Source organism: Lepidochelys kempii, chromosome 4 (assembly GCF_965140265.1).
Source record: "Lepidochelys kempii isolate rLepKem1 chromosome 4, rLepKem1.hap2, whole genome shotgun sequence".
Lineage (NCBI taxonomy): Eukaryota > Metazoa > Chordata > Testudines > Cheloniidae > Lepidochelys > Lepidochelys kempii.
This window is the reverse complement of record NC_133259.1, coordinates 72,555,696-72,580,694: the sequence shown is the minus strand read 5'-3', so window position 1 is coordinate 72,580,694 and position 24,999 is coordinate 72,555,696. Positions and strand designations below refer to the sequence as shown.

The window sequence follows — 24,999 nt, the reverse complement described above, 5'->3', positions numbered from 1 at the left end:
TAATAAATAATATTTTAGATTAGTTTTATGTTTTGACTCTCCTTTTCTTTTTAAATCACAAATGCAAAGCAGGATTCTTACAAGAGAGTCAGAATGGTTCAATTGGGTTAGAGTGTTTCTTACAAATACATTGAGTTATTTTCAACTACCACTAACCACAGGTGTGTTAACATTTTTGTTCTATGTCCCCCTATGGTATTAGAGGTATATTTTTAATAATGGTTTTGTATTCTTTCAGATTGACTTTAATACTGTCCTGTCCAATGGATCTCAAAAATTTCCCAATGGATGTGCAAACATGTATAATGCAGCTGGAAAGTTGTAAGTGTGAACAAAGTATTCTTCTACGAATAACTGTATAAAGATGACAGTACATGCTGGGATAGAAAAGGTGGTAATATAGAGAATTCTGCCTTTTCAAAATAAGCATGCTTTGTTAACGTTCTGTACAATTATGGCCTTCCCATACAATATACAGCACTGCTTGAATCCAAAAAATTTCTTAAGGGCCAGAGTCTGCCATCCTTTGAGTAGTATTATGCAGATAGTAAATTACTTCTCAGCATGAGTAAGGGTTGTAGATTCTGGTCCATAAGTTGTAAAGTATTATTTATTTTGAGAGGTTTGTGGAATTATTTCAGAAAAGTTCCATTATTCTAAAATATGAGCTTTGGTGAGTACTTCCAGTTTAACAAATTCAACCTGATTTCAGAGACCTGCATTTCAGTATTATAGTATTCAGTTTTTAGCATGCCTATGCAGTATTTTTTCCTAGAATGCTGTTCATTTTTAAAAAATGTAACACTGTATGTTGACATAAATTCTTGATTCTATTACACAAATGTCAGTAACATCAGAATATGGCCCCTTCTTCACTAAGGACCCTTTCTAAAGTCTTTACTCAGAGTTGGCAGGAAAAGGATGGTACCTCAACAAAATAAAGTGAGAGACTAGTCTACACACTCTGTGAATACTCTGAAATCCATGGGGATCCAGAAGGAAAAGAGTCAAGAGTCATCCATACAAGGCCCTGCTCCTCTGATCTGGCCCAGCTCTGTAGCTCTACAATGTCCCCATTAGATTCCCATGTCTCTGGCTTTCCTTGGGATCATCCTAAAAGGGGGATTTTCCCAACATAGAGGAGAGAGCTGTGGAAAGGAAATAAATCCTTTGGCTGTATTTATAGTGGAATCTCCACTTGGCAAAGATAGGATGATATGCATCCCCCACGTACTCCATCCCTCAGCCCACCCACCTTCTCAACCCATATAACTCCTTGAATCCACAGAACACCCTGTCTAAGATCCATGGAAAAGGCAGCATATTGAGCCCTCTCTATAAGGGTGGCAGAGACCTACATATGGAAGGGACCATCCAGGTAGAGATCAGTTGAACATAAATATGCCCCTTGATCTTTACCAAGTCAAAACTTCTTCTGACATCAAAGGACTGTATAATGAAGACTTACTGATGGACTCAATGGAATTTGTACCACATAACCAGCTTGCCATTTAATGTAGCCAACAAAAAACAGTAGGGAAAGAAGGGCCTAGTGGTATTAAGTTCTTCAACTTAAAGCATTAAAATATATACAGAGAGTGAAGCTTTAACACAAAACACAGCATTTATTATGTTCTAATAATTCCACCCTGGAAAAAGCAAGCATACTAGTCGAAGTAATTTATATGCTATCTTTGTTAGGCCTCCATTTGAGTATACATATGGAGGCCTAACAAATTCTCCTTAATTGGAAAAAGATTTAAGACTTCAGATTAAAGGAACAGTTCAGTTGAAATACATTTGAGTTAACCACCACTCTTGTGAAATACCCACCACTCATGTGAAACAAAAATGATGCTTGATAACGCTTTATACTATGCATAATATCTATCTCAGGATGTCCATTAAAACAAAATGCAAGGTGAATATGTCGGAGCATTATTTCTTTCCATAATCTAAACTGTGCCCATGCTAATTTTTTAAAAAAAATAATCAAGGCCCAGATGACTCTCCCTTTGATACATAAATGGAGGGGAGGCTCTGTTCACAAAACTCCCTCCAGCTATGAGAAAAAGGTGCTTAGTCACCTCCACAGAACCATCCCCCCATTCAGCTCTGGGACCTGCAGCGGTACTGTAAGGTCCTGGGATTTAACTTGAGCTAGTGCAGAGCACTAGACACTCACACAGATGGTTTGGACCTCCCCTAGTCTCTGCCGAGTTTAGGGATGGCCTTCTCTGCAAAGGGGCCAAACCCTACCCTTACTATGGGATCATTTGGATGTGATGTCTGGAAGCGAGTTCATCCCCCACATCCCCTTCCTGAAGGTGTTTCTACAAGAGGGGATGATGTATACCGAGAGAGCCTTCACTGATGAGAAATAAGTCAGTTAAGAATAGTGTGAAATGTAGTGATACACAAAGACAGAAATATTTAGCAAAAATGATAAATATATATCTTATAATATGCTCTTTGCTTTATATTTTTAGTATTGTAATTAAAATGTTCATAAGTAAAAGTATTAATGAGATTCCTGTATCTAGAATGTGCACAGTGGATTATTTAGAATATTAAGACAGAGAAGCAAAACAGATGCCTAACTTGATGGATTAATTTCTTACAGTGTTTCAAAACCACGTGTACGTTGAAGGGTTGAAAGAGGCATCATTAATTTTTTTTTTAATTGGAACACGGAGGGACAGTGAGAAAGGTGAATAAACATCATTGGGAGGTGATTCAGCATCACTGAATCTGTCAAAATTATTCACTGTATGATTTTATTGTAGGCTTTTAAAAAACAAATTGCAAGGTGATTTTGAAAGTTAGTCCTGCCTTTCATTACAGTGGGTGTGTCAAGGTTCCTCCCCCACTCTGAACTCTAGGGTACAGATGTGGGGACCTGCATGAACAACCTCCTAAGCTTATCTTTACCAGCTTAGGTCAAAACTTCCCCAAGGTACGAAATATTACCCCCGTTATCCTTGGACTGGCCGCTACCACCACCAAACTAATACTGGTTACTGGGGAAGAGCTGTTTGGACGCGTCCTTCCCCCCAAAATACTTCCCAAAACCTTGCACCCCACTTCCTGGACAAGGTTTGGTAAAAAGCCTCACCAATTTGCCTAGGTGACTACAGACCCAGACCCTTGGATCTTAAGAACAATGAACAATCCTCCCAACACTTGCACTCCCCCTTTCCTGGGAAATGTTGGATAAAAAGCCTCACCAATTTGCATAGGTGACCACAGACCCAAACCCTTGGATCTGAGAACAATGAAAAAGCATTCAGTGTTTTACAAGAAGACTTTTAATGAAAAATAGAAGTAAATAGAAATAAAGAAATCCCCCCTGTAAAATCAGGATGGTAGATATCTTACAGGGTAATTAGATTCAAAAACATAGAGAACCCCTCTAGGCAAAACCTTAAGTTACAAAAAAGATACACAGACAGAAATAGTTATTCTATTCAGCACAATTCTTTTCTCAGCCATTTAAAGAAATCATAATCTAACACATACCTAGCTAGATTACTTACTAAAAGTTCTAAGACTCCATTCCTGTTCTGTCCCTGGCCAAGACAACTACAGACAGACACAGACCCTTTGTTTCTCTCCCTCCTCCCAGCTTTTGAAAGTATCTTGTCTCCTCATTGGTCATTTTGGTCAGGTGCCAGCGAGGTTACCTTTAGCTTCTTAACCCTTTACAGGTGAGAGGAGCTTTCCCCTGGCCAGGAGGGATTTCAAAGGGGTTTACCCTTCCCTTTATATTTATGACAGGGTGGATGGTAATATTGTCAAGTGGTCTCTGAATGTCAGATTAATGGCTGAGTTGAACAGGAATTTTCCTGACAAAAAAATTGAATGGCAACCTTAGTTACTTGTTTCAAAGGTCAAGGCACTTTAGGTCATACTGCACAATCAGTGTTTACACAGAACTTTTCATTGAGCACAATGGGAAATCTTTTTAACAACTGATGCCATGATCTGGCTTTTATAATTAAGTGTAACTACAGCAAATGTTACCAGGAGGCAATTATACTGGAGCGCATACATATGCCAGGTACATTTGCTCTATATAAGAATGTTTCCACAAAGCAAACAAAAATCACATTTCACCGAACACACAGAAAAAAATAATTTAAAACCTCTTTTTGCATTCAGAAAGTTATGAGTTTTAACATGCAATCTTGAAACATTTACTTGATTAAAAAAATTCATAAAACTTTCCTATGTTTTTCCTCTCTTTTGACCATAGTAAGCATAGATAATACAGCATCTGAACATTCTTATGCAATAGAACCTGCTTTGTTTTATAGAAACTTACAAATTCTCACTAACTGCACCCTAGGGAGCCAACAAACACTTATTAGCTGCATAGCATTATTGATGTTATAATTTCCAGCAGAACCTTTTGCACTGAAGTCTTCATGTTAATCATCCGTTTCAGTGGGAGTAAATCCCCTGTTGCATAATCATGTGGTACACCCAGATGATACTCACAAAGGTAAAGAGTGGTACAAAAATACAAATTAATTTTTCTGTAAATACACAGTCTTCCCGTCACACCAGTAAATGATCTATAACCTTATTCAAAAATGGATATGTTGTCATAGCTTTTACTTGGTTGCACAAGGAAGTCAGGGGACATACCCCTCATGCTCCCCACCCCTTGCTCCCCTGCTTCATCCTGATCTGATTGTGACTCCAGATGTAGGCAGAAGAGTAGGGGCTGTTGCCCCATTTGCCACACTGCAATCAAGTGAGCACATTTGGGGTGGTGAGGAGCCCTGGCTCCACCCACCTGTCTGACAGCCAGATCAGCTGGCTCGGATTTTCAGGACGTAAACTCTCTATCAAAAGGGATGAGGTAACTTAATCCCCACCAAGAGCAAGAGAGAAGCGGAAGAGGAATTGTCTTAATTCATTCTCTGAGATGCTCCTTCAGTGGTGCAGATCTGTGCTGTCCTTTAGTTAAGACAGACTGACAAGTTACGATTTAAGTCAAAGCATTTTAAACAATACTTTCACTACCATTCCACGGAAAATCAAAACAGTAGCACATAAACGAATTAGCATGGATTCCGGAGGTCCTCATTCCCCGTAAGAAAGAAAGAAATATGGCCCAGTTCATCTGTGCCTTGAATTTAACCACCTCCTTTACCAACAATATACCTTTGCTCTTTTCCTCTCCAATAAAAGACTTTTAGTGGGTTTACTAGATGGCCTCTTTATAAACTCAAAATATAGAGAAGAACTTGATTTTTCTGTTAATACTTCATGAGGATGAAGCTGGAACAATCAGGGTTATTTTCTTGTAACAAATAACCAGAAATGGTTTTGGACAATTATTTTTCCATCTCCTTATTTTCACCTCCATCCGGGTTGAGCCTACAAACCATACTCATTTGAGTAGTGCTGATGCTGGAGTAGTCCCATTTAAGTCAATGAGACTGCTTCCATAAAGATTACTCACCTGAGCAAAGATTTCAGGCCTCACAGATATTTAGAACAGCAAGCTGCAACATGTACAACTCATTTCTTACTGGAATCTCTCTTAAGTACACATGAGCATGTTGTGAAATAATGTTACTGCTCAGTAGCAGAATCTCAACCACTGCTGCTGTTGTGCCCCCTGCACGGAGGGCTCTAAGTGCAGCTCTTGTTTACAACTTTTCTCCCCAAACCATTCCTTGGTGACATGCTCAGTCTTCAGCAGCCCTTGAGATAGTATTCCCAAGGTCTCTCCAACCCCTTGGATCTACAGCTGTGATATTGGGACAGTGACATATGTTATTTATATCAGTAGGTGGTGTAGGACTTTTTTAATTGCAAATATTTTTGCAATTTTTTAAGAATGGGTTTTACCAAACTCTTACTGAAAAATAGTTTTCTTTATCCTTACCAACTGAAATGAACTGGTTGGGGCTCCCCTCCATCTCCTTAAAGCAAGACTAGATATCTTTTTAAAAGACCTGCTATAGCTCAAAGAGAAATGATGGGCTTGATACAGAAATTACTGGGTGAGACTCTACAGCCTGGGTTATGTAGGAGGTCAGACTAGATGATCATAATGGTCCCTTCTGGTCTCCAATTCTAGGAAACTATATATTAAAAAGGAGGAAAATAAATGAATGATAACAATAGTATGAAAAGAGCAGTGTTCATGCCAGGGCAGCTCAAGAGCCTCCCTGATAATTTTATTTCTGTTCTATTTGAACAATATATAGAATAATGATAGCTAGAAACATATCTTATTCTTGTGACATCTCTCCTCAGCACAATATTTCCCCTTAATAGAGCTTTTTGTGTCTCTCCCTTGTTAAATTTATCTTTTATTATACTTCACTGCATTCCATTTATTCATGGATTAATGTTGTTTTGAGTGGGTGGGAAAGACACCTTGCTTAGATTGCTTTATGAATTTCTGTGAAATGTAATATTCCTACAACCTTAAGCAATAACTAAAGGAAGCTACTGGCTCAGGTAAAGATTAGGCCTCTTAACAAGGGAGAAATTGAGCATGAAACACAAATATATGTAAGGAAGTATGAAAACGCCTCCATTATCGGATTATTATTTTAATGAATATATCCCTTAATGTTTAAAATGAATAACTTTTCCCCCTTTTATAGTTCCTTGATTACTCAGTCTTTATAGACAATAAAGGCTAATCCAACCCACCATCTAGACTTTTAGGGGAAGATCCTCCCACTGAGATGTGCATGGAAAGAAGTTCTCCTATGCAGAGAATTCTCCCCTCCTGCACTGAAAAGTTCAGCTGCTTGAGCAGCATCATTTCTTTCCTTTCTGGAGCTCTGTGGAGAGCACTCTATGGGTCCAGATACCAGACAGGTGGAGAAAACAGTTTGTGCAGATGAGGACAGGAGTGGTCAGGCCAAGGGCAGGCCTGGGAGGGGATGGAATGTGCATATTGTTTCTCCACCGCCAGCCATACAGAGCTGATAATCCATTCTGAGATTGCATTGTCTTTCCAATTGTTCTCCCACCAAGAGCAGCCATGCCCAGAGAAAAGGGCCCCCATGGGGGCCAGAGTAGCTATGGAGGCACAGGACCTCCATGTGCCTGTATTATGCTGTGGAGAAACCATCTCCCCACCTTTCCCAGATATAACAATGGTGAGGAACTCCATCTCCATGAGAGAGATTTACTCCCCATGATCTCCTTCTAAGTGCTTTACTGTGAGAGGAGGCAATCCAACCTGTTGTGTTTTAGTCACAAGAAGAATTTGTAAAGGAATGCTTCAGCTATACATTTAAACACCAGTATACAGAGGCAACAGCACTGCAGAGAGGAGAAAGTTCATAATCTTAGACCAGAAACTCCCATCCAGTGCAGAAAGATCTCCCAAAAGGAAAAAAAGGTGTCACCAAATCCAGGGCTGGTGCTTGACCCCATAGAAACTCTTCCACATTAACACTACACAGATGTTGATCTATAGGTATGGAATGGGTGTGCTGGGTTTTAGGCATGTGGGGACTGAGCTAGGGAACAGCTTTGCTTATTGCCATGTGCTCCTCCAACCCCAACAACATATTCACATGGGATTCTGCTGGAAACTATACTCTCTGCCCTCTTAAGGTAGGGGAGGACATAAGCAAAGCAGGAGACCATGGTGGCACAGCTCCAGAGGGAGACATTTTATCAGAATGGCTTAGAGGGCAATGCGAAGGAGCAGGTATTCACAGGGATCCACAGGCTTGGTGCTTAATTTTCCTGTAGCTAGTCAGGCTCCATGGGACCTGTAGACTAACCTTGTGATCTCAAACCATCTCCCATCCCTAAAAGAAGAACATAGTAGCGATGGCACAAGATTGTCGTCAGTAAGATTTTTCAAGAAATGTTTCTCTTGATATGGATTTTTTGTGGTATTGGTCCATTTATTTAGCCCTTAGGGAGCTGCATGTTTGATTATTTCATTGAAAAAAAGAAATGAATATATAATAGAATTAAAGAAAGAATTACATATTTAACACTTTATTTCTTAGGCTGAACCCTGACGTATCAACACGTAAAATCCTTGGCCTGCTCCACTGATTCTACACTGGGTCTCAGGTCAAAGTTTAAACATCTGCCATATCTTTAGAATTATAATCTACAGGCAGATTCTCATTCTTTCCTCTTTTCTGCAAGCACATTTTTGGGTTGCCTTGCAGGAAAATTTTAAAAATCACCATGGTCAAAATGATGGTATTTCTTACCTCAACTGGCTGCCTAGAGGATTGTTTGGATTCAGTCATCAAACCAAGGTTACTCTTGAACATAAGCCATAAATAGTAATCATAAAAAATAATGAGAGCAGAACTCAGATAAGTCACTGTGACTAGGAGAACTGGAAGGCAAATGTCTAGCCAAACGGAACTCTTCTGTACGGAAACACTAGAGATCTCTGGGTGTTTGAGACCAGTTGTGTGTTTGTTAATGAAAAGGAAAGGAGTGGATTTTTACAATGGAGAGCCCAATATTAGGAGATGGGAAAAATCACATCTTGCTCCAGTAAAATATATCTGGTGAAATCTCTTCCAAATGAATTCATACTCAACCACTCCAGATTAATTTACTTAGGTTCTTCTTCTGTGGGTGGGAAGCCTATTACAGGGGATGTTACAAGGAAAGCAACCAGCGGAGGAGCTTCCTGTTGCAGAAAAGGGGATAGCATAATGGAAAAGATCATTGGCAGTTCGGAGTCACAGGTCTCCAAGGAGCTGCAGTTTATGGAGAAATAAGCATTTGCTTATCCTCCATGGGGTCATCTCCCAACCACCCTGTGGAAGGATGTGTAGTAAACTCTGAGATGAACTTTGGAGTTGCCTTTCCACTATCTGGGAGTAGCCTTCATGGGGGACAATCAGGTTTAAACTGCCTAAAATGACATTAATTAACTAAAAATAAATTACCAGCCAGATCTAGCTGGGGTAAGTTAGCTTAGCTCCATTAAGGTTTATAAAGCTATGCTGATTTATGCTGGCCAGGGACTGGCCCTTTATTTGTACGTTGTCCCCAAGAGGAAAATATGGCCCACTCTTTCCTTTTATATTTTGGTTTCCTATCAGAATGCTGATATTTTAGGACTAGATTGTAACATTTAACCACAGCACTAAGCAGGGAATGATGTAGAGCCATGCTATCCGAGAGGTCACTTGGGAAGGCCTGTGCTCAGAGAGCATAAAGGCAGATCACATATTGCACCATCCACTGAGTTGTAGCATTTTGTTCCCCTCTCTGAAGCTGGCTAGTTTCTTCGACTGGTGCTGCAGGGGAAGAAAAACCAGACACTCACCTTTCCAATCACTTTTGGGGATTTGCATTAAAAAGCACAGAGGGAGCAATCCCCACTTGTGTGCTGTAGCAAGCAGACTATTTCCAGGGGGCAGCACCTCTGACACAGAACAATTTCTATGCTCTTTGTAAAGATAAAAGCATGTGCTATTTCCCCTCTTCACTGCTCCATTGCTTCTACATTGGAACCCAGGTCACGAAGACGCAGGTCATATAGGGGGAAATAGTGGAAGCTGTGGCCTCACTGCTGATAGCCATGATAGGGATTTCCCTGACTAAAAATGCAGGGACTAGGAGTAGGTTTTCAGGCTACGGGGTATTAATAGGAGAAGAAACTTTGAGAGGAGGCTGAGATATGGAGCTTCTTGGGCACAGAGCTCTTTGGAGGGGCACAGGAGGATTTTGGAGCAAGGAAACTGCTGGCTGTTTGTTTCTACTGTGCTTGGGGAAACAGGACATTGTGTACATTCTTTGATTCATATTAACATTTTCTTCTCCTATCCTGTAAGGCCGTGAATATTGGCTAGCCCCTCGGGCCAAAGGGGCAACAATATCATACTTGTCTCTCTTCACCATAACATATGCTTCCAAATGGGATTACTCTATATAATAACTTTTACTGATTAAAAGCTAAAATGAATTTCATATTTTCCCAATTACTGCATCAGAAATACTTTAATAGGATTTCAGTTTCTTACCTCTCCTGTGTCGTAATCACAAAAGTTAAAGAGTAGCAACTACTTTTATTCTAAGAGTTACAAATACTTCCACAATGGAGAGTCACTTAAAGCCTTCTGGGAATCATTTCCAGCAAGCTACATAAAGAATATCTGGTCAGGCTACAGTCAGAGGAAGTTTAGTAAGTGTTAACACCCTACAAATATCTAACAATGTGTCTGAGTTGCATGCGTGACTGAGGGGAAAGCAGACTTATTTGTGTGTGAGGGTAAAGTAACATTTTAAATATTTAAGCAAGCACTGCGCGCTGCTAGCTTAATTGTTGTAATATAAGTGCTTAATTTAACAAGTCAGTTGGTTCTTTTCTTATAGGTTTCTCATAAATAAGTTTTCCCCACGGTCTTCTTTTCCCCCCTCTGTTTTTTAACTGACTGAACACACTGCTTTAGCCTGTACAAGTAAAGTTTTCCTAAGTCTTTTTCTTGAAAAAACATTTAAAACCTTTTCATAGTAAATCTTTTAAAGTCTCGCTTCATGGATGATGCCGTGGCTAGCAAATGCTTTACTAATTCTGAACCCGAATAAATGAAAGTGCCTCAAATAGCTACAAGTGCTTCAGTCTGTGATTTAAAAAGTCAAAGGTGTCCCATTCAAAATACCCAAATTAAGGGCAAAATTCTCCTTAGTGTGGAGAGCTATATAAAGTTCATGAAGAACTCCCATTGATATCCCTGGGATGTCTGCAAGTGGATAAAAGGCAGTACAGTCAACAGACATTCAGACTGTGGTATAAATAACAACAAACCCAAACACCCCAAAAAACAAAACAAACAAAAAACCTACAACATGACTCAGAGGAGAATTTTGCCTTTGAAAGAACAAAAAGGCATAATTCGCACTTTTCTATGTTGATCTTTTTAATGCAAGCAACATTATATACCCTCCAGGAGGATGAATTTATTTCTATTAAAAAGTATTGGTAATTACTCAAAGCCTATGCAGTGTAGTTATCAAACTGAATGGAAGGGAAGAACAATAAAATGGTATTATTTTGAGTGTTTGGTTCAAAATGAAAGCTGACCCCCCGTCTGTAACGCCACACTCCCAGCCCTTGCACTCCTGGTGTTTCTTAAGACCAATAATAAATATGATCTTTGTCAAATTGTCACACTAAAAAAGGAAGTGAAGATATCCTGTTGACACAGTGGCAGAATGTCATGCTGCAGTACCGGAGAAGCAGGTACATGTGTAGTTTGCAGATCTGTGTCCTGCAAAGCTGGAATGAAAGAATGGAGATAGCAATGGAAGTAGCATGCTTAGTCTCCATAAAGAATGAGGAAACAGGTACTTAGGCACTGTTCTAAAGCCCACTGAAGTCTATGGAAAGACTCCTATTGATTTGAGTGGGATTTGGATCCGGCTCTTACTGTCCTCTGCAGATAACCCATACCAATGGTATGCTCTCCAGAAGACAGTTGGTCAACTTGTCCACCCAATCAGAAATAAGATTGTGTCCAAGAAGCTACAAAAGAACTAGGACATGTAATAAGTAAAGGGTGGAGGGAGGGGATTTCCCTGGGAGAAGTGAGTTAAACTCAAAATTCATCCCTGTATCAGTTGCCATTTTTAAAAAAGTACATGGAAGGGAGGATGGAGAGCCCATGTATTTTTGGCCAGATATCAATATGGGAGATAATGCTGGTGAGACAAGCAATAATGCCTATGCAACTTTACCATTTTTGGAGAAGGCAAAACAAATAGAATAGCATGGCTCCTGGAGAAACTTTGCTGGCAGACAGGACACTGGGTCTGAAGAGTAGTGCAGAACAAGTGGCTCACTGAAGTGCCACCATTTTTGGGTATTAATTTCCTTTCAGATGCTCAGGCTCAGATGCCTGGGTTGTATCAACTACCCTATCTGCATGTTTGTGTATCTTCGGGAACTTCTCAAGGTCCCTTCTAGAGCTGGGTAAAACTTAGTTTTCTCATCCCTCACACGTTCTTGAGATTTCATAAATTTTCCTTTTCTGCCTTGGGATAAATATGAGATCACCCCAGAATAGCCAATAGCCCAGTGGTTAGTGCATTCACCAGGGCACTACATAATTCAGACGATGATTTGAACATGGGCCTCTGCTCCCCACTTCCCAGGCCAGCAGTGTCCTAGCCACTGTGCTGTTGGCTATCCTGGGGTCAGGGTTTCACTGTGTGTGTGTGTGTAAATAAAAACTTCAAAACAAAACTCCAAAATTACAGTCACAATGAGGACAAATCATGGATACAAAAATAAATCAGCCAAACCCACCCAGCCTTGACTCTTTTCCCTCAAAAGTAGAAGGTTAATTTGGTATCCTAGCACCACCCCCATGCCGACCACCTCTCCACCAAACTCATTTGTATTTTTTTTCCTCTGCCATTGCCAGCAATTGACTGAGTGCACAGATAGTGTGGGCTAGAGGTTGAGGTAAGCCGTTCTGTGCCTAAAATCAGGCTGAACAGCAGCTTTGACACAGAGTAGAAAACCATTGCATTAACTAACAACTGCCAGCTTCTCAAAGAAAATATGCTGCAAATGTCTGACCTTCCTTATCGAGGAAGATGCCGAATCCTATGGTGTGTGAAAATGTCCAAGAGCCAGTTGTTCATAAGTCTGGCTGCACAACAGTGGGACTTGCAGCTTTGAGAACATCAGCTCCCAGCTGTGGATGATAAAGGAGCAGAATAATAAAATGTGTTCCATTGTCTTCTCTGATGCAGAGCAGGCTTCCTGGCAGCAGCCTCTCTCTGTGTTTTCCTTGAAAGTTACCTCTGGCATACCAAATACCATGAAATATCTGCCACTGTGTATGCTTGTCAAGCTTCCTTCCCCACTCTGAACTCTAGGATACAGATGTGGGACCTGCATGAAAGACCCCCTAAGCTTATTCTTACCAGCTTAGGTTAAAAACTTCCTCAAGGTACAAACTTTGCCTTGTCCTTGAACCCTATGCTGCCGCCACCAAGCGTGTTAAACAAAGAACATGGAAAGAGCCCACTTGGAGTCATCTTCCCCCCAAAATATCCCCCCAAGCCCTACTCCAGTTGCAGCTGCTAAATGTTTACAATGTCAAAAAAGTCCCTATCTTTTGTACTGCCTGCAACCACTGTGGCATCATCCATGGGTGAAAATAGTCATTGATAGAGTGAAAGTCATCTCCCCCTTAATCCATGCATTTAAGACCTGAAACCCCTGATATCACAGACTGCCCACAATAAAAGATCAATATATATATAACAATGCATTCAAAGGACAATCTTGCCTTACCCCAGTATGTATCTGTATAGCCTCTCTCCTTCGCCCATTTACTAAAGGAATACATAGTGCATGAAATCTGTACAAAATCTGTAGCCAGTTAAGAAACTGTGAGGGTATACCAGACTGAGACAGGACCAATCATAAGTAAGACAGTTTCACTTGATCAAAAGCTTTGGCCTGATCCGAGGCCAAAACATAACCCTACCTTTCTCACAATCACCACGTTCACCCATTTTCAAATATTTTCCACAATTTACACAAGATCTGCCATTGTATGACTTTCAACTGCATTAGATTGCAATAATTTCCCTGCTATTTTCCCCTATCCTCTTGGGTTGAATGGAAGTCAAAATTTTATAATCCATGTTCAAAAGAGGAATAGGCCCCCGATTCCTGATAGCTGAAGATCCCCTTTTTTTGGAAGAAAAACAAACAAACAAACAAACCCTTTCCTCAGCTTCTGACTCTGATGGTAACATAGATGGTAATACAACGATACCTCACTCCAAAATAACAGAAACCAGTAATAATACCCTTCCCAGCCAAAGTTCTGATAATGCTTAAGTATAAATCAGTAACCCTGCACCATCATAAGTATCAGGCCCTATGAATCAAAAAGGTCACCTTCTTGTTAACTGGCTCATTATTCTCAACGAGAGGTCCTCCTGAGTCCCCAGATTCCCTGACAGTTCCTTCTCAGGTTAATCAAACTCTATAACCCTTGCATTCTTTTCCCCAAATAAATGCACTTGTTACATCTCTCTCTGCTCTTCCTTGTCCGCAACAGCACCTAATACAGAAAAACAATTATCTGTTGAAACAGATAACGCTGTGTGATTCAGGTAGTGGCAGCCACCTTCACTCTCCTTGGATCCCCTCATTCCCTGTCTGATTTCAAGAAAAACTCTCCCTTTTCTGAGAGCACATCAAAATCGGCTTCCCAACTATACAGTCTGCCATCCATGTAGCCTGCCAGTTCCTCCCAGGAGACTGGGATTCCTAAAAAAACAATTATGTCTGGGGATATTCCTTCCCCAGTTTCTTTTTTCCCCTCCCCGTCTCTGACTGCCTGCCCACATTACCAGTACTCATGTCCCCATCTGTGTCATCCTGACTCTTAATGGTTCCCACTCTCTCATTTCTTTCCAGTCCTGTATCAGTAAAGAACAAGGTAAGTCCTTCCCCCAAAAGCAGAAAGGCCCTGCCATTTCAAATGGGGCCTTCATTAATCTTTGCAGGGCTGCTTGGAATCCTCTAATGGTTGGCGTCAGGAAAGATACTTGTGAGACTGGGAATGATCTCTTCCCCTATTGTGCCATGCCTCTGGGAACTACCTATAGACATGTCCACTTTCCCCACGCATATTACCCAGAAGCTCAAGCCTGGTCAGCTGTGACTGCTGCTTAGGACTTCTTCCTAGGTGACCTCTCAGAAGATCCAGACCTGAAAATATACACTTCAAGTCCTCCTAGTTTGTCACTATTTCCTCAATTGCTCACTCATGACAGATCTTTTGCCCCCTCATTAGCACTGGGGTTCCTCTTTGTTTTGAAGAAAAACAAAAGACGCCACTTTAGATTCTAAAAAAAAAAAATTGCTAATAGTAGTAGCAGATGGGCCATATGCAGTGGTGAGCTGGAGCTGGTTCCACAAGGGACAACCGATTCTAAAAGGGCTTCTAAATTTAACCGGCCAAAAGTGGCGCCTTAGGTGCCGACTCCACAGGTGCTCCAGCCCTGGAGCACCCAAGGCGAAAATTTGATGCTTGCAGAGCACCCACTGGCAGCTCCCCGGCCCACCCCCAGCCCCAGCTCACCTCACCTCTGCTCTGCCTCCTCCCCTGAATGCGCCGCCCCGCTCTGCTTCTCCGCCCCCCCCCCCCCCCCCGGCTTCCCACGAATCAGCTGTTCACGCGGGAAGCCAAGGTGGGCTGAGAAGCAAGCGACGGCTTCCCGCTCAGGCCTAGGGAGGCAGAGCGGAGGTGAGCTCAGGCGGGGGGTGGGGGACGGGAGGGGGCGAGGAGGGCCACCCGCACCGCAGCAGTAACCCGGGGGGGGGCACGCGCGCAGGGGAACCGCTCCCCACCCCAGCTCACCTCCCCCACCCTGGGCCTGAGTGGGAAGCCACGGCCTGTTTCTCGGCTCTCCCCGGCTTCCTGCCGAACAGCTGATTCGCGGGAAGCCGGCAGGGGCCAGTGCGGAGAAGCAGAGCAGGGCAGTGGATTCAGGGGAGGAGGCAGAGCGGGGGCCGGGCGTGGGGAGCTGCCTGTGAGTGCTCTGCATCCACCAAATTTTCCCCATGGGTGCTCCAGCCCTGGAGCACCCAGGAAGTCGGTGCCTAAGGCCCCTCTTTTGATGTGATCAGTGGGGGAGCGGCCTTTCCCCCTGTTCCCCCCAGCTACACTCCCCCGCCCCTAGGAGCTAGAGGGACCTGCCGGATGCTTCCTGGGAGCTGCCCCAGGTAAGCACCACTGGGACTCCCCACCTCGCCCCCCGGCAGGTGTCTCTGGCTCTTAGGGGTGGGGTGGGCACCCAGTACGGTGGCCCACAAGACCCTCCTGCCCGGTTCTGGGGGAAGTCAGGGGACAGGGAAGGGGGATGGATGGGGCAGGGGTCCTGGGGCGGGCACCAAGGAACGCAGAGGAGTTGGATGGGGCAGGAGTCCCGGGGGATGGGGGTGGGCAACGATCCCCTTGTGGGGTGAGGAGATGTTGTTAAGATTTTGGCAGCTCATCACTGGCCATATGCCACCGTAGGCAACCTCCCCTCCCCTCCCCTCCACAAACTTATCAAGCTCAGTCTTGAAACAAGTTAGGTTTTTTTGCCCAGACTGCTCCCCTTGGAAGGCTATTCCAGAACTTCACTCTTTTGATGGTTAGAAACCTTCATCTAATTTCAAGCCCAAAGTTGTTGATGGCCAGTTTAAACCCATTTCTTTTGTGCCAATATGGGCCCTTAGCTTAAATAACTCCTATTCATAGACGGTACATTACTCCTGCATAGCAAGTAGTTCTGTGTACTTTTAAAATATGTCTTTATTGAAATGAGCATACAAAGTGCATTATAGGGAGTCCTGCTCTGTTGCCACATCTACTGGAATTTCTATTTTTTTAAAATTATAATTATTAATTATTATTATTATTATTACAAACATTGGCTCCAATCCTGAAAATACATGCACATGAGTCACATTAATTATGTGACTAGTCTCATTGAACTCAACCCAGTGATATCTACTCAGGTCCTTCAAGTTACTCAGATACATAAATGTTTACAGAATTAGGGACTATGTTTGTAAAATAGATCTCACACAGTAACTACAGTTGTTTCTATCTACACATCGGGTTTTATTTCATACACCACACCCAATACTATGGCATAGGAGTTCTTAAACTGAGTGCTATTACACTACAATTTCTGACATTTTAATGGCAACTACTAGGTCTATGATATAGGTATATCCCAAATTAAAAAGAATATTATCCTCCACGTCCAGTACACACAGCCTAGTCACCATCATTGTGCTCTATTTCCTTTGTCATTTCAGCAACTCTTCACAAAATGCAACAAGGCTCAAGAATATTTTTGTTGTAGTGGTATCATGGAAACTCAGCTACCCCTTACGTTACTATTCCTTCTGGAAGGAATTCTGAGACAAAAGGCATTTAGGTATTTTTAGCTCCCTAATGTTCAAAATGCTGCTGGACAATCCTCTTTCTGGAGTTTGGATTTTTTCTTGCACAATTGACTTACTCTTACAAATGGACTGCATATTGTCTGCTTCATCTCCACAAATAACACCAGATCCTCCTGTCACTATTCCTGCCTCCCCTTTCTTTCAGGTTCAGAGCTATACTGAACTAGAAATAACTACTTAGCAAATGGAATTTCTGAAGTAAATAAAAGAAAACAAAACAAAACTGAAAAGTTCAATTTATTTATGTCACAGTTCAGGACACCTGCACCTGTATTCCCCCTCTATGGTTTACCAAGGGTACCCTTTCTAAGGCTTCTGGCTCCGCAGTCATCACCTCTTCTGGCTACCCAATCATCACCTCTCTTGAATGGAGATACAGGTCTCTCTCCCTTCTGACCAGCGTATGTTCAGACTGCAGAGTTCAGGCTGCACTGTAAATTCCCCAGCAAGTCAGACTGCCTGAGCAACCTGCTTTGCTTTTCTCCTCAGAGGCTATAAGCAACATAATTGCTCACAGTTATAAGTTACCAGCTTTTCCTAAGCAAGCACATTCACTCCTAAGGTGAAAGTGTTACAGAGAAAACATATTAAAAACAATAAAAACTTACGTGCATGTTAATAAGCATACCAGAGATCATTCCAATTGCAACAAGGACTCTGGTAGGAGTCAGTTCTTCAAACCCAACCAAGGGGTTTTTCTGTGGTCACAAGTTAAAAGCTGTTAGCTCAGAATAGTCACACCCATGATTCTCTGAGTCACTCCTTTATACAGTTAGGGCCTCTGATCTTGTCCTCACATAACAAGTGAGCAGCAGACAAAAATCCCCTCCTGATGGCAAAATTTCAAAAGGCTGAGATCTTGAATAACCAGGGGGATACATTTGCATTTTAATATAGTGAACTTGTAAGACACTTAAACTTAATTCGGTAAGGTTTTCCAGTATATTGCAGGAAATTGCTATATCTGTCACAATTTATTTTTTATTTTAACAAGTAGGAAATATGCTGTCAACAACACAAGGGCATCTGCTAAAGTGTACCCTGCTCACTGGCCAAAATTCAAAACCAAGTATAAATTAATCTAAGAGTCAGAGATGGTATAACTTGTACCTTCCTATCACCCCATGACATAAGAGTTACACCATTTTAACCTTAACTCAGAGGACCAAATTTAGAGGCAATGAATAAAAAGGGTATAAGTTACACATTAGTAAGGGATCTAGTCTAGATAAGAGGTGGGAAGACTGTGTATATTCCATCATTTTAGATTCCTTTACATGAATTTAGACTCGCCTCTGCATTTGGCCTTTTGCACTTTGATATATAATTTATCTTATAAATATAATTTAGAGCTATAAAACTATATTTGTAAAATTGGAAAAAGCCAAAGCTATATTATTTGTATATTTAAACAGAAAAACTATAGTAAAAAATATATCAACACTTAGCATAAATTGTTAATATTTTAAACATACTGTATAATATAAAAATAGGTGGCCAAGGTAGATATTAATTTAAAACATGCATTATAAATGAATGAATTTGATTTAGTGAAATACATTTTGACACAGCAGTTGTTTCTTGTCAGTTCAATGACTTACTCTGGGGATATTTCTCCTAGCTGTAATGTACATAATTCAAATGATAATCTGTTTATACACAGAGATGCTTTTTGTCTGAATTCATGCAAAGTTTTATAGGAGCTATAGTTTTGAGGTTTCATAGTTTTGAGCCATCAGTGGTGGATTTTAAAGCTGGTTATGTTACAGAATGTCATGTGTGGAAAAATAAGAGTTTAATCACAAATGTAATGTAGAAATAAAATGAACTCTATGACACGAGGTCTAATCTTAACTATGGGTAGGTAATGTGTCGACTTCAAATAAAATGTTGTGGTCTCTCCTTTAACACACTCCTTGAACCCCTCAAAGATAAAAATTAATCAAATAATTGTGACACGGAGTGTTTGTGGAGCATTTGTATACAATGCTGCCCAAGGGAAACACGAGGAACAGGTAGAGGCACGGAAGTGTTGAGAATTATGGCAAACTGTGTTAAAAGGATTTAACTAGTGTAATGTATGAACACTGTATGGTTAGAGTACACAATAAGTGGTTTGTCTCAGACATTCCTTTCAGCTGCTAACTCAGACATACATTATAACTGAGCAATGTTTAGAAATACACACTTAGACAAGCAGTAATTAGGTCACTGAATGGTGAAGGGGACAAAGCCCGTGGATTTTCTCACACATCAGGAAGTAATTAAAAAAATTTCCTTGACTGAGACTCAGAAGATTTCAATGTTTGGGAGAGAAGGGTTACCTAGAAGAAAATTTTGAACATATATTGTAAGATTAAAAGACCTTTCCAATTCTCTGTGGTTGATGTGAATAGCCTGTTGTCTTTCTTGCATCTGATTAAGTCAACATACTAAAAAGGCTAAGAAACTTTTAAAAGTAGAAATGGGTTGAAGCCACATAATTCAGATGCCAGAATGGAGTTTGAACACCTAAAGTCCCTGGTGGTTCAGTCCATCATAATGAAAGGATCCACTTGTGAAATTTGGATCTGTGTTCAAATTTCCATTTTCCTATTGTTCAAGGCTGTTAGGTTTTGGGAAAGGCTACTCTCAAACACTTGATTTTGGGTGAGAAGGAGGGAGTTAGCATGCAGAGTTCAAAATCATGAGAACTCCATCAGCTCCTTAGAAGGAAATTTAGAGAACAATTCAGCATTGGGAGGGGGGATTTGGAGGGTTCAGTTCTCTGGTTGGAAATCCCAGCAGGAATTCTACTAGTATTCCTTCTAGCAGCTCCTGGGGCATGCTGGAGCAGTAACTCCACTGCCCTCACAGGGGGTACCACATGCTCCTAGATTCACCTCCAGCCAGTTCTGGAACAAGGGGGTGAGGGGAGGGAGAAATGACAGGAACATGCCCCCACGCATATTTTGCACCTCCCCACTTACCTTCAGAAAGTTAACACCTGCAGTGCACAGAGAGAGTAGGGGCTGTTTACTCCCATGAGATTCCAGACTGCTACTAGGCATGGTTTGTGTGTGTAGCTCTTTGTGCTCTCCCTCAACTTAGCCACCTGCTGACCAATCAGCCAGAATCTGGCCCTGGGTTAATATTTCCACTGTCTGGCCATGACACGGATTGTTATACCACTGATTCTGTGTGAACAGCTACTTGGACTGAATTATACAGGAACCTTCCTAAAGCTACAATTATGATACACACGGGGCTTTTTTTGTTTGTTTTTTTAACATACAGCTGTGGGGATAGGGAGGCAGGCATGTAGGAACATTATCACAGTCTGATAGTGATTTGGTAGCTAATCTCAATAGTTTTTCTTCTGGTCTTGCACCTGCTTCAAAACAAAAATGTCTTTTCAAACCAACTATAGCCTTAGTCCTGCAAAGAGACCTGCTGGATTCCACCTGTATACCTCCACCTGATTGTGGCCTAAATTGTTTCCAAGCAATTTAGATCCAGGAAAAATAAAAGAGCATATAAGGCACTATTTCAAAATTACACTACAACTTCACAAGATTTAAATCAATGGGCCTGTTCTCTCCATAGTAAAGAGAGGGTGAGGTTTTCAAAAGCACCCAAGGGAGTTAGGCATCCAACTTCCTTAGGCACTTTTGAAAATCTCCCTCTCCAACTATTTGGCCATATGTTTTCAGGAGGATCCACATAAATAACTGTCAGCCTAGATCGGCTTGATTGAGATGAGTGCTGATCCCCTTTGGCTGACTGATATAATGGAACCTACTATTTTTCTCGTCTCATATAATTTGTGTAGGATATTGGTATTTGGTGCATCACACGTATTTTAAAAACTTTGCAGTAGATTTATGGGTTGTTGTTCTGTTTGTTTTTCTAGTTGGATATACAATGAACGATCTAATTTTTGAATGGCAAGAAAAGGGAGCTGTACAGGTAGCAGAAGGGCTCACACTACCACAGTTTCTGTTGAAAGAAGAGAAAGATTTATGTTATTGCACCAAACATTACAATACAGGTAGGAGAGTTTCGTAGTCCATTACAACTGGAAAGACAGCTGCTGCTATTTTCTGTTGTTTTAAATGCATAATTTAACTCATCTGAAGCTTATAACACTACAACACACACAGAATACCATGCCCTTAAAGTATTAACATAATGAAACAAAACGGTTGCCTCATGGTTGAAAAGATTTCTAAATGTTCTTATAAAAGTTTATTTAGGAAAGACAGACATCTGAAATACATCAGTTATGCAGAGACGGGTCAGCCAGGCTTCATTGTTCTGCAAAAGGGCAGAACCTTGAACCTGTGTGGAGCTGCATTAACTTCAGTGGGGCTTCACATGGGCACAGGAGTCTTCCTGCATAGAGTCCTTGGCAGCATTGGGGCCTTATACTGCATCACCTCCAGAATTATTTGAAAGATGTGTCCCAGTGGTTAAATCTGTATATAGGAAATACTAGGCATTGCTTTTTTCAATAATAAAAGTATAATCATCATTCTTATTTATCATTGTATAAAAATGTGACTGTCCAATTCTCAATCCACAAATACACAGAGCAAAAGCTAAACCCCCCAGGATTCCACCCTCACGATTTTTTTAATTTTGTTTAAAAAAAAACCATAAACCAACCACCCTCTGGTGCTCCCAATCATTACTCTTTATTCAGTAAGGTTTGTCCAGTACATTGCAGGAAATTGCCATGCATTACCATTTATTTTTTATTTTAACAAGTAGGAAATATGCTGTCAGCAGACTTTATTCCTCACCTTCACAAGTTCCAGCTTGCGTCCCTCGACTGTACTCCTATAGACAATACCACTATGCTTTTAGTAAATAAAGTATTATTGACCTTGTTATTATTAATGGGGAAACTGGAAGAAAACATAACCTGCCGAGGCCCAAATGTGGGATTCAATGGCTGACAAAGACTTCGAGTCTTTGAGGTCCACGAAAAAATTATTCATGCAGGAAACAAACTATTGTGGGATTCAATTCCTTTAGTGTGTGTGTATGTGTGTGTGTCGGGGGGAGCCCTAACACCTTTGCTTCCCTCTTCTTTATTTGTGATGGAAATAATTTTGAACAATTAATGTGACAGAACATCCAATTTGTGTGGGCGGTAGTTAATTTTGGGACATGAATCATGTCCCTTCAAATGATGGACTTCTGAGAAGTATGGCACAAAATTAGGGATAATATTTCGGGCACCTAAATATGTTGACTGTTATTTAATGGTTCCTTGGAGGAAGGGGTGGAGTGGGGGCAGGCCTGGGCGGTGGGAGGTGGAGCACATCCCCACCTCCCGGGTAGAGAGGAAGTCAGTACCTATCCATTCTAGATGGAGGAGCAGCCCCTAGGCAACTGTGGGGAGACTGCATTATATCAGGAGGCACACTATTCCCCAGCACAGGCAGAACCCGGGCAGCACAAAGATAACTTAAAGTCACCTTTGTGTCTACTGCCCCCAGCCTGTGCCTTCAGGATACGCCTCTCAGGAGGTCCAGCTCGCAGTCTAGCCTGGAGGCTTTAGTTTGTTTTCCAGTCTTCATCATGGGGTTAATTCCATAAGACTGGAAGGTTTTTTTGAGGAGGATGGGGGAGGCTGTTTTAGACCTTCCATCTTTTGTCTTTTTTAAAGTTGGCATCATGATTATCCACTGTTGTGTGGGCAATAATAGTCACTGGCAAGAGAATGCAATAACCCAAGTTTTTCATTTCCATTCATTATGTTATGCTAATATGTGATCGCTTATGTGCAGTTTGTGCTTAAGGACTCCTTGTTTAACTAGGGCACTCGTAATGTGAACCTGTGCACTGATACTCCATCAAAAAGATAGTATGAGGAGAAATAATTGATCATCATTTTTGAAAACTGAAACCTCTCACCCAAGCATACATCAGAATAGATTAAAAGGGTTATTCAAAAAAAGATAGGTTTCAGAGTAACAGCCGTGTTAGTCTGTATTCGCAAAAAGAAAAGGAGTACTTGTGGCACCTTAGAGACTAACCAATTTATTTGAGCATGAGCTTTTGTGAGCTACAGCTCACTTCATCGGATGCATACCGTGGAAACTGCAGCAGATATTATATACACACAGAGATCATGAAACAATACCTCCTCCCAGCAGGAGAGTGAGTTTGTGTGTAGGGGGATGGAGGGTGAGAAAACCTGGATTTGTGCTGGAAATGGCCCAACTTGATGATCACTTTAGATAAGCTATTACCAGCAGGACAGTGGGGTGGGAGGAGGTATTGTTTCATGATCTCTGTGTGTATATAATATCTGCTGCAGTTTCCACGGTATGCATCCGATGAAGTGAGCTGTAGCTCACAAAAGCTCATGCTCAAATAAACTGGTTAGTCTCTAAGGTGCCACAAGTACTCCTTTTCTTTTTTCAAAAAAGATGCTTCACAACTGCAGATAGCATTTGCTAAAAGTGCCCAGCTATCATTTCAATATAGATGTAGTTTCAACACAAGGTATGAAGCTCTTTTCTGAGGCCTGGTCTACACTAAAAAGTTAGGTTGAAGGAAGCTGCCTTAAGTCGACCTATTAATGTATGTGTCTACGCTAACGGGTCCTTTTTGCCGACCTAAGGTGCCTCTAATGTCAACTTCTATAATCCACTTCTGTGAGAGGCGTAGTGATAATTTGATTTTCATGGTTCGACTGCGAGATAGTGCACATGCAGTGTTGTGTAATTCGACTTAATTGGCCTCCACAATGCTCATCTGTGACCACTCTGGAGATCATTCTCAAGTCTGCTGCACTGCAGACAGGTATACAGGAAACAGCCCCTCCCCTGCTAAAGGCCCAAGAATTTTTGATTTCCCATTTTCTGTACTATCAACATTGGGAACATGCCAGCTTGAGCACAGCTGATCATGGAGACTACATGCCCCAAATGTGCTCCAGCCTAGTCTGCACAGGAGGTGGTGGATCTCATCGCTGTGTGGGGAGAAAAGTCTGTGCAGGCAGAGCCCCGATCCAGCAGAAGAAACGCTGACATCTATGCAACAATCACTAGTGGAATGGGGGAGAAGGGCTACGCGAGGGACTCCCAGCAGTGCCATGTGAAAATAAAAGAACTTTGCCAAGTGTAGCAGAAGGCAAGGGAGGTGAACAGTCGTTCTGGTGCTGAACTCCACACATGCCGGGTCTACAATGAGCTGCATGTGATTCTCTTGGGTGACCCTACCAGCACTCCCACAAGCAACGTGGACACCTCACAGCTGTGAGAGTCTAGGGACAACAAGGACGACGATATAGTAAATGAGAAAGAGGAGGAGGAGAAGGAGAATGGATCCATTCTCCCCGAGAGCCATGAAATATTTTTAACCTTGGAGCCCTGTGGGTCGCAGGACATTACAGTGGCTGACCATGATGCCAGGGAAAGCACCTCTGGTGAGTATACAGTTACAATCAAAGTCCAGTTAAACTTGAGCAGGGACACACATTCGGTGGATTGCACGTTTATTGTGAAGAAAAAGTGAGGTACTGTGGCTCTCTGCTTACAAGAGGCCATTCCAGAAAAGACTGTTTATGTGAACTGGGATAGCCCAGGATATTTCTAGGAAACTTTCATGGAGATACTATGCAATCCTTTGATGCAGGTTTCTGCTCAGGGCAGTCTTATTTCTTCCACCAGGGTAGGACACTTTCCCATACAACTCCTGAATTAATTCTGCTGGCATTATTCCAGTACACAGCATAGCAGCATAAGGACCGGGTCTATAACCAGACGCTTGCAGCATCTACTTCCTTTCTGCCTCTATTATCCTCAGGAGACTGATATCACATAGGGTTGCCTAGGGGAAACAGGGAAAGTTCTTGTTAAAAGTACTCTTACAAGGGAAAAAAAAAACAAAGGGCATGTAGACCTACCCCACCTCTGCACATTCTGGATTGCCAAACCACACGGGCGCTAATGTGCCTTTACTGTGCTTGGCATGGGTCGCCAAGTAGTTTAAAGTGGCTGATAGGGGACTGTGGCCCCTCATGAGAGATTCCACAA

At 41.7% G+C, this 24,999-nt stretch overlaps 1 protein-coding gene across 1 annotated transcript in view; it reads left to right on the top strand.

Moving 5' to 3' along the window:
- GLRA3 (glycine receptor alpha 3) overlaps positions 1–24,999 on the top strand; it is a 142,823-nt gene that overhangs the window by 91,727 nt on the left and 26,097 nt on the right. The window contains exons 5-6 of the mRNA XM_073340081.1: positions 239–321; positions 20,859–20,996. Of these exons, the coding sequence (XP_073196182.1) occupies positions 239–321; positions 20,859–20,996 (221 nt within the window). The remainder of the gene's footprint in view (positions 1–238; positions 322–20,858; positions 20,997–24,999) is intronic.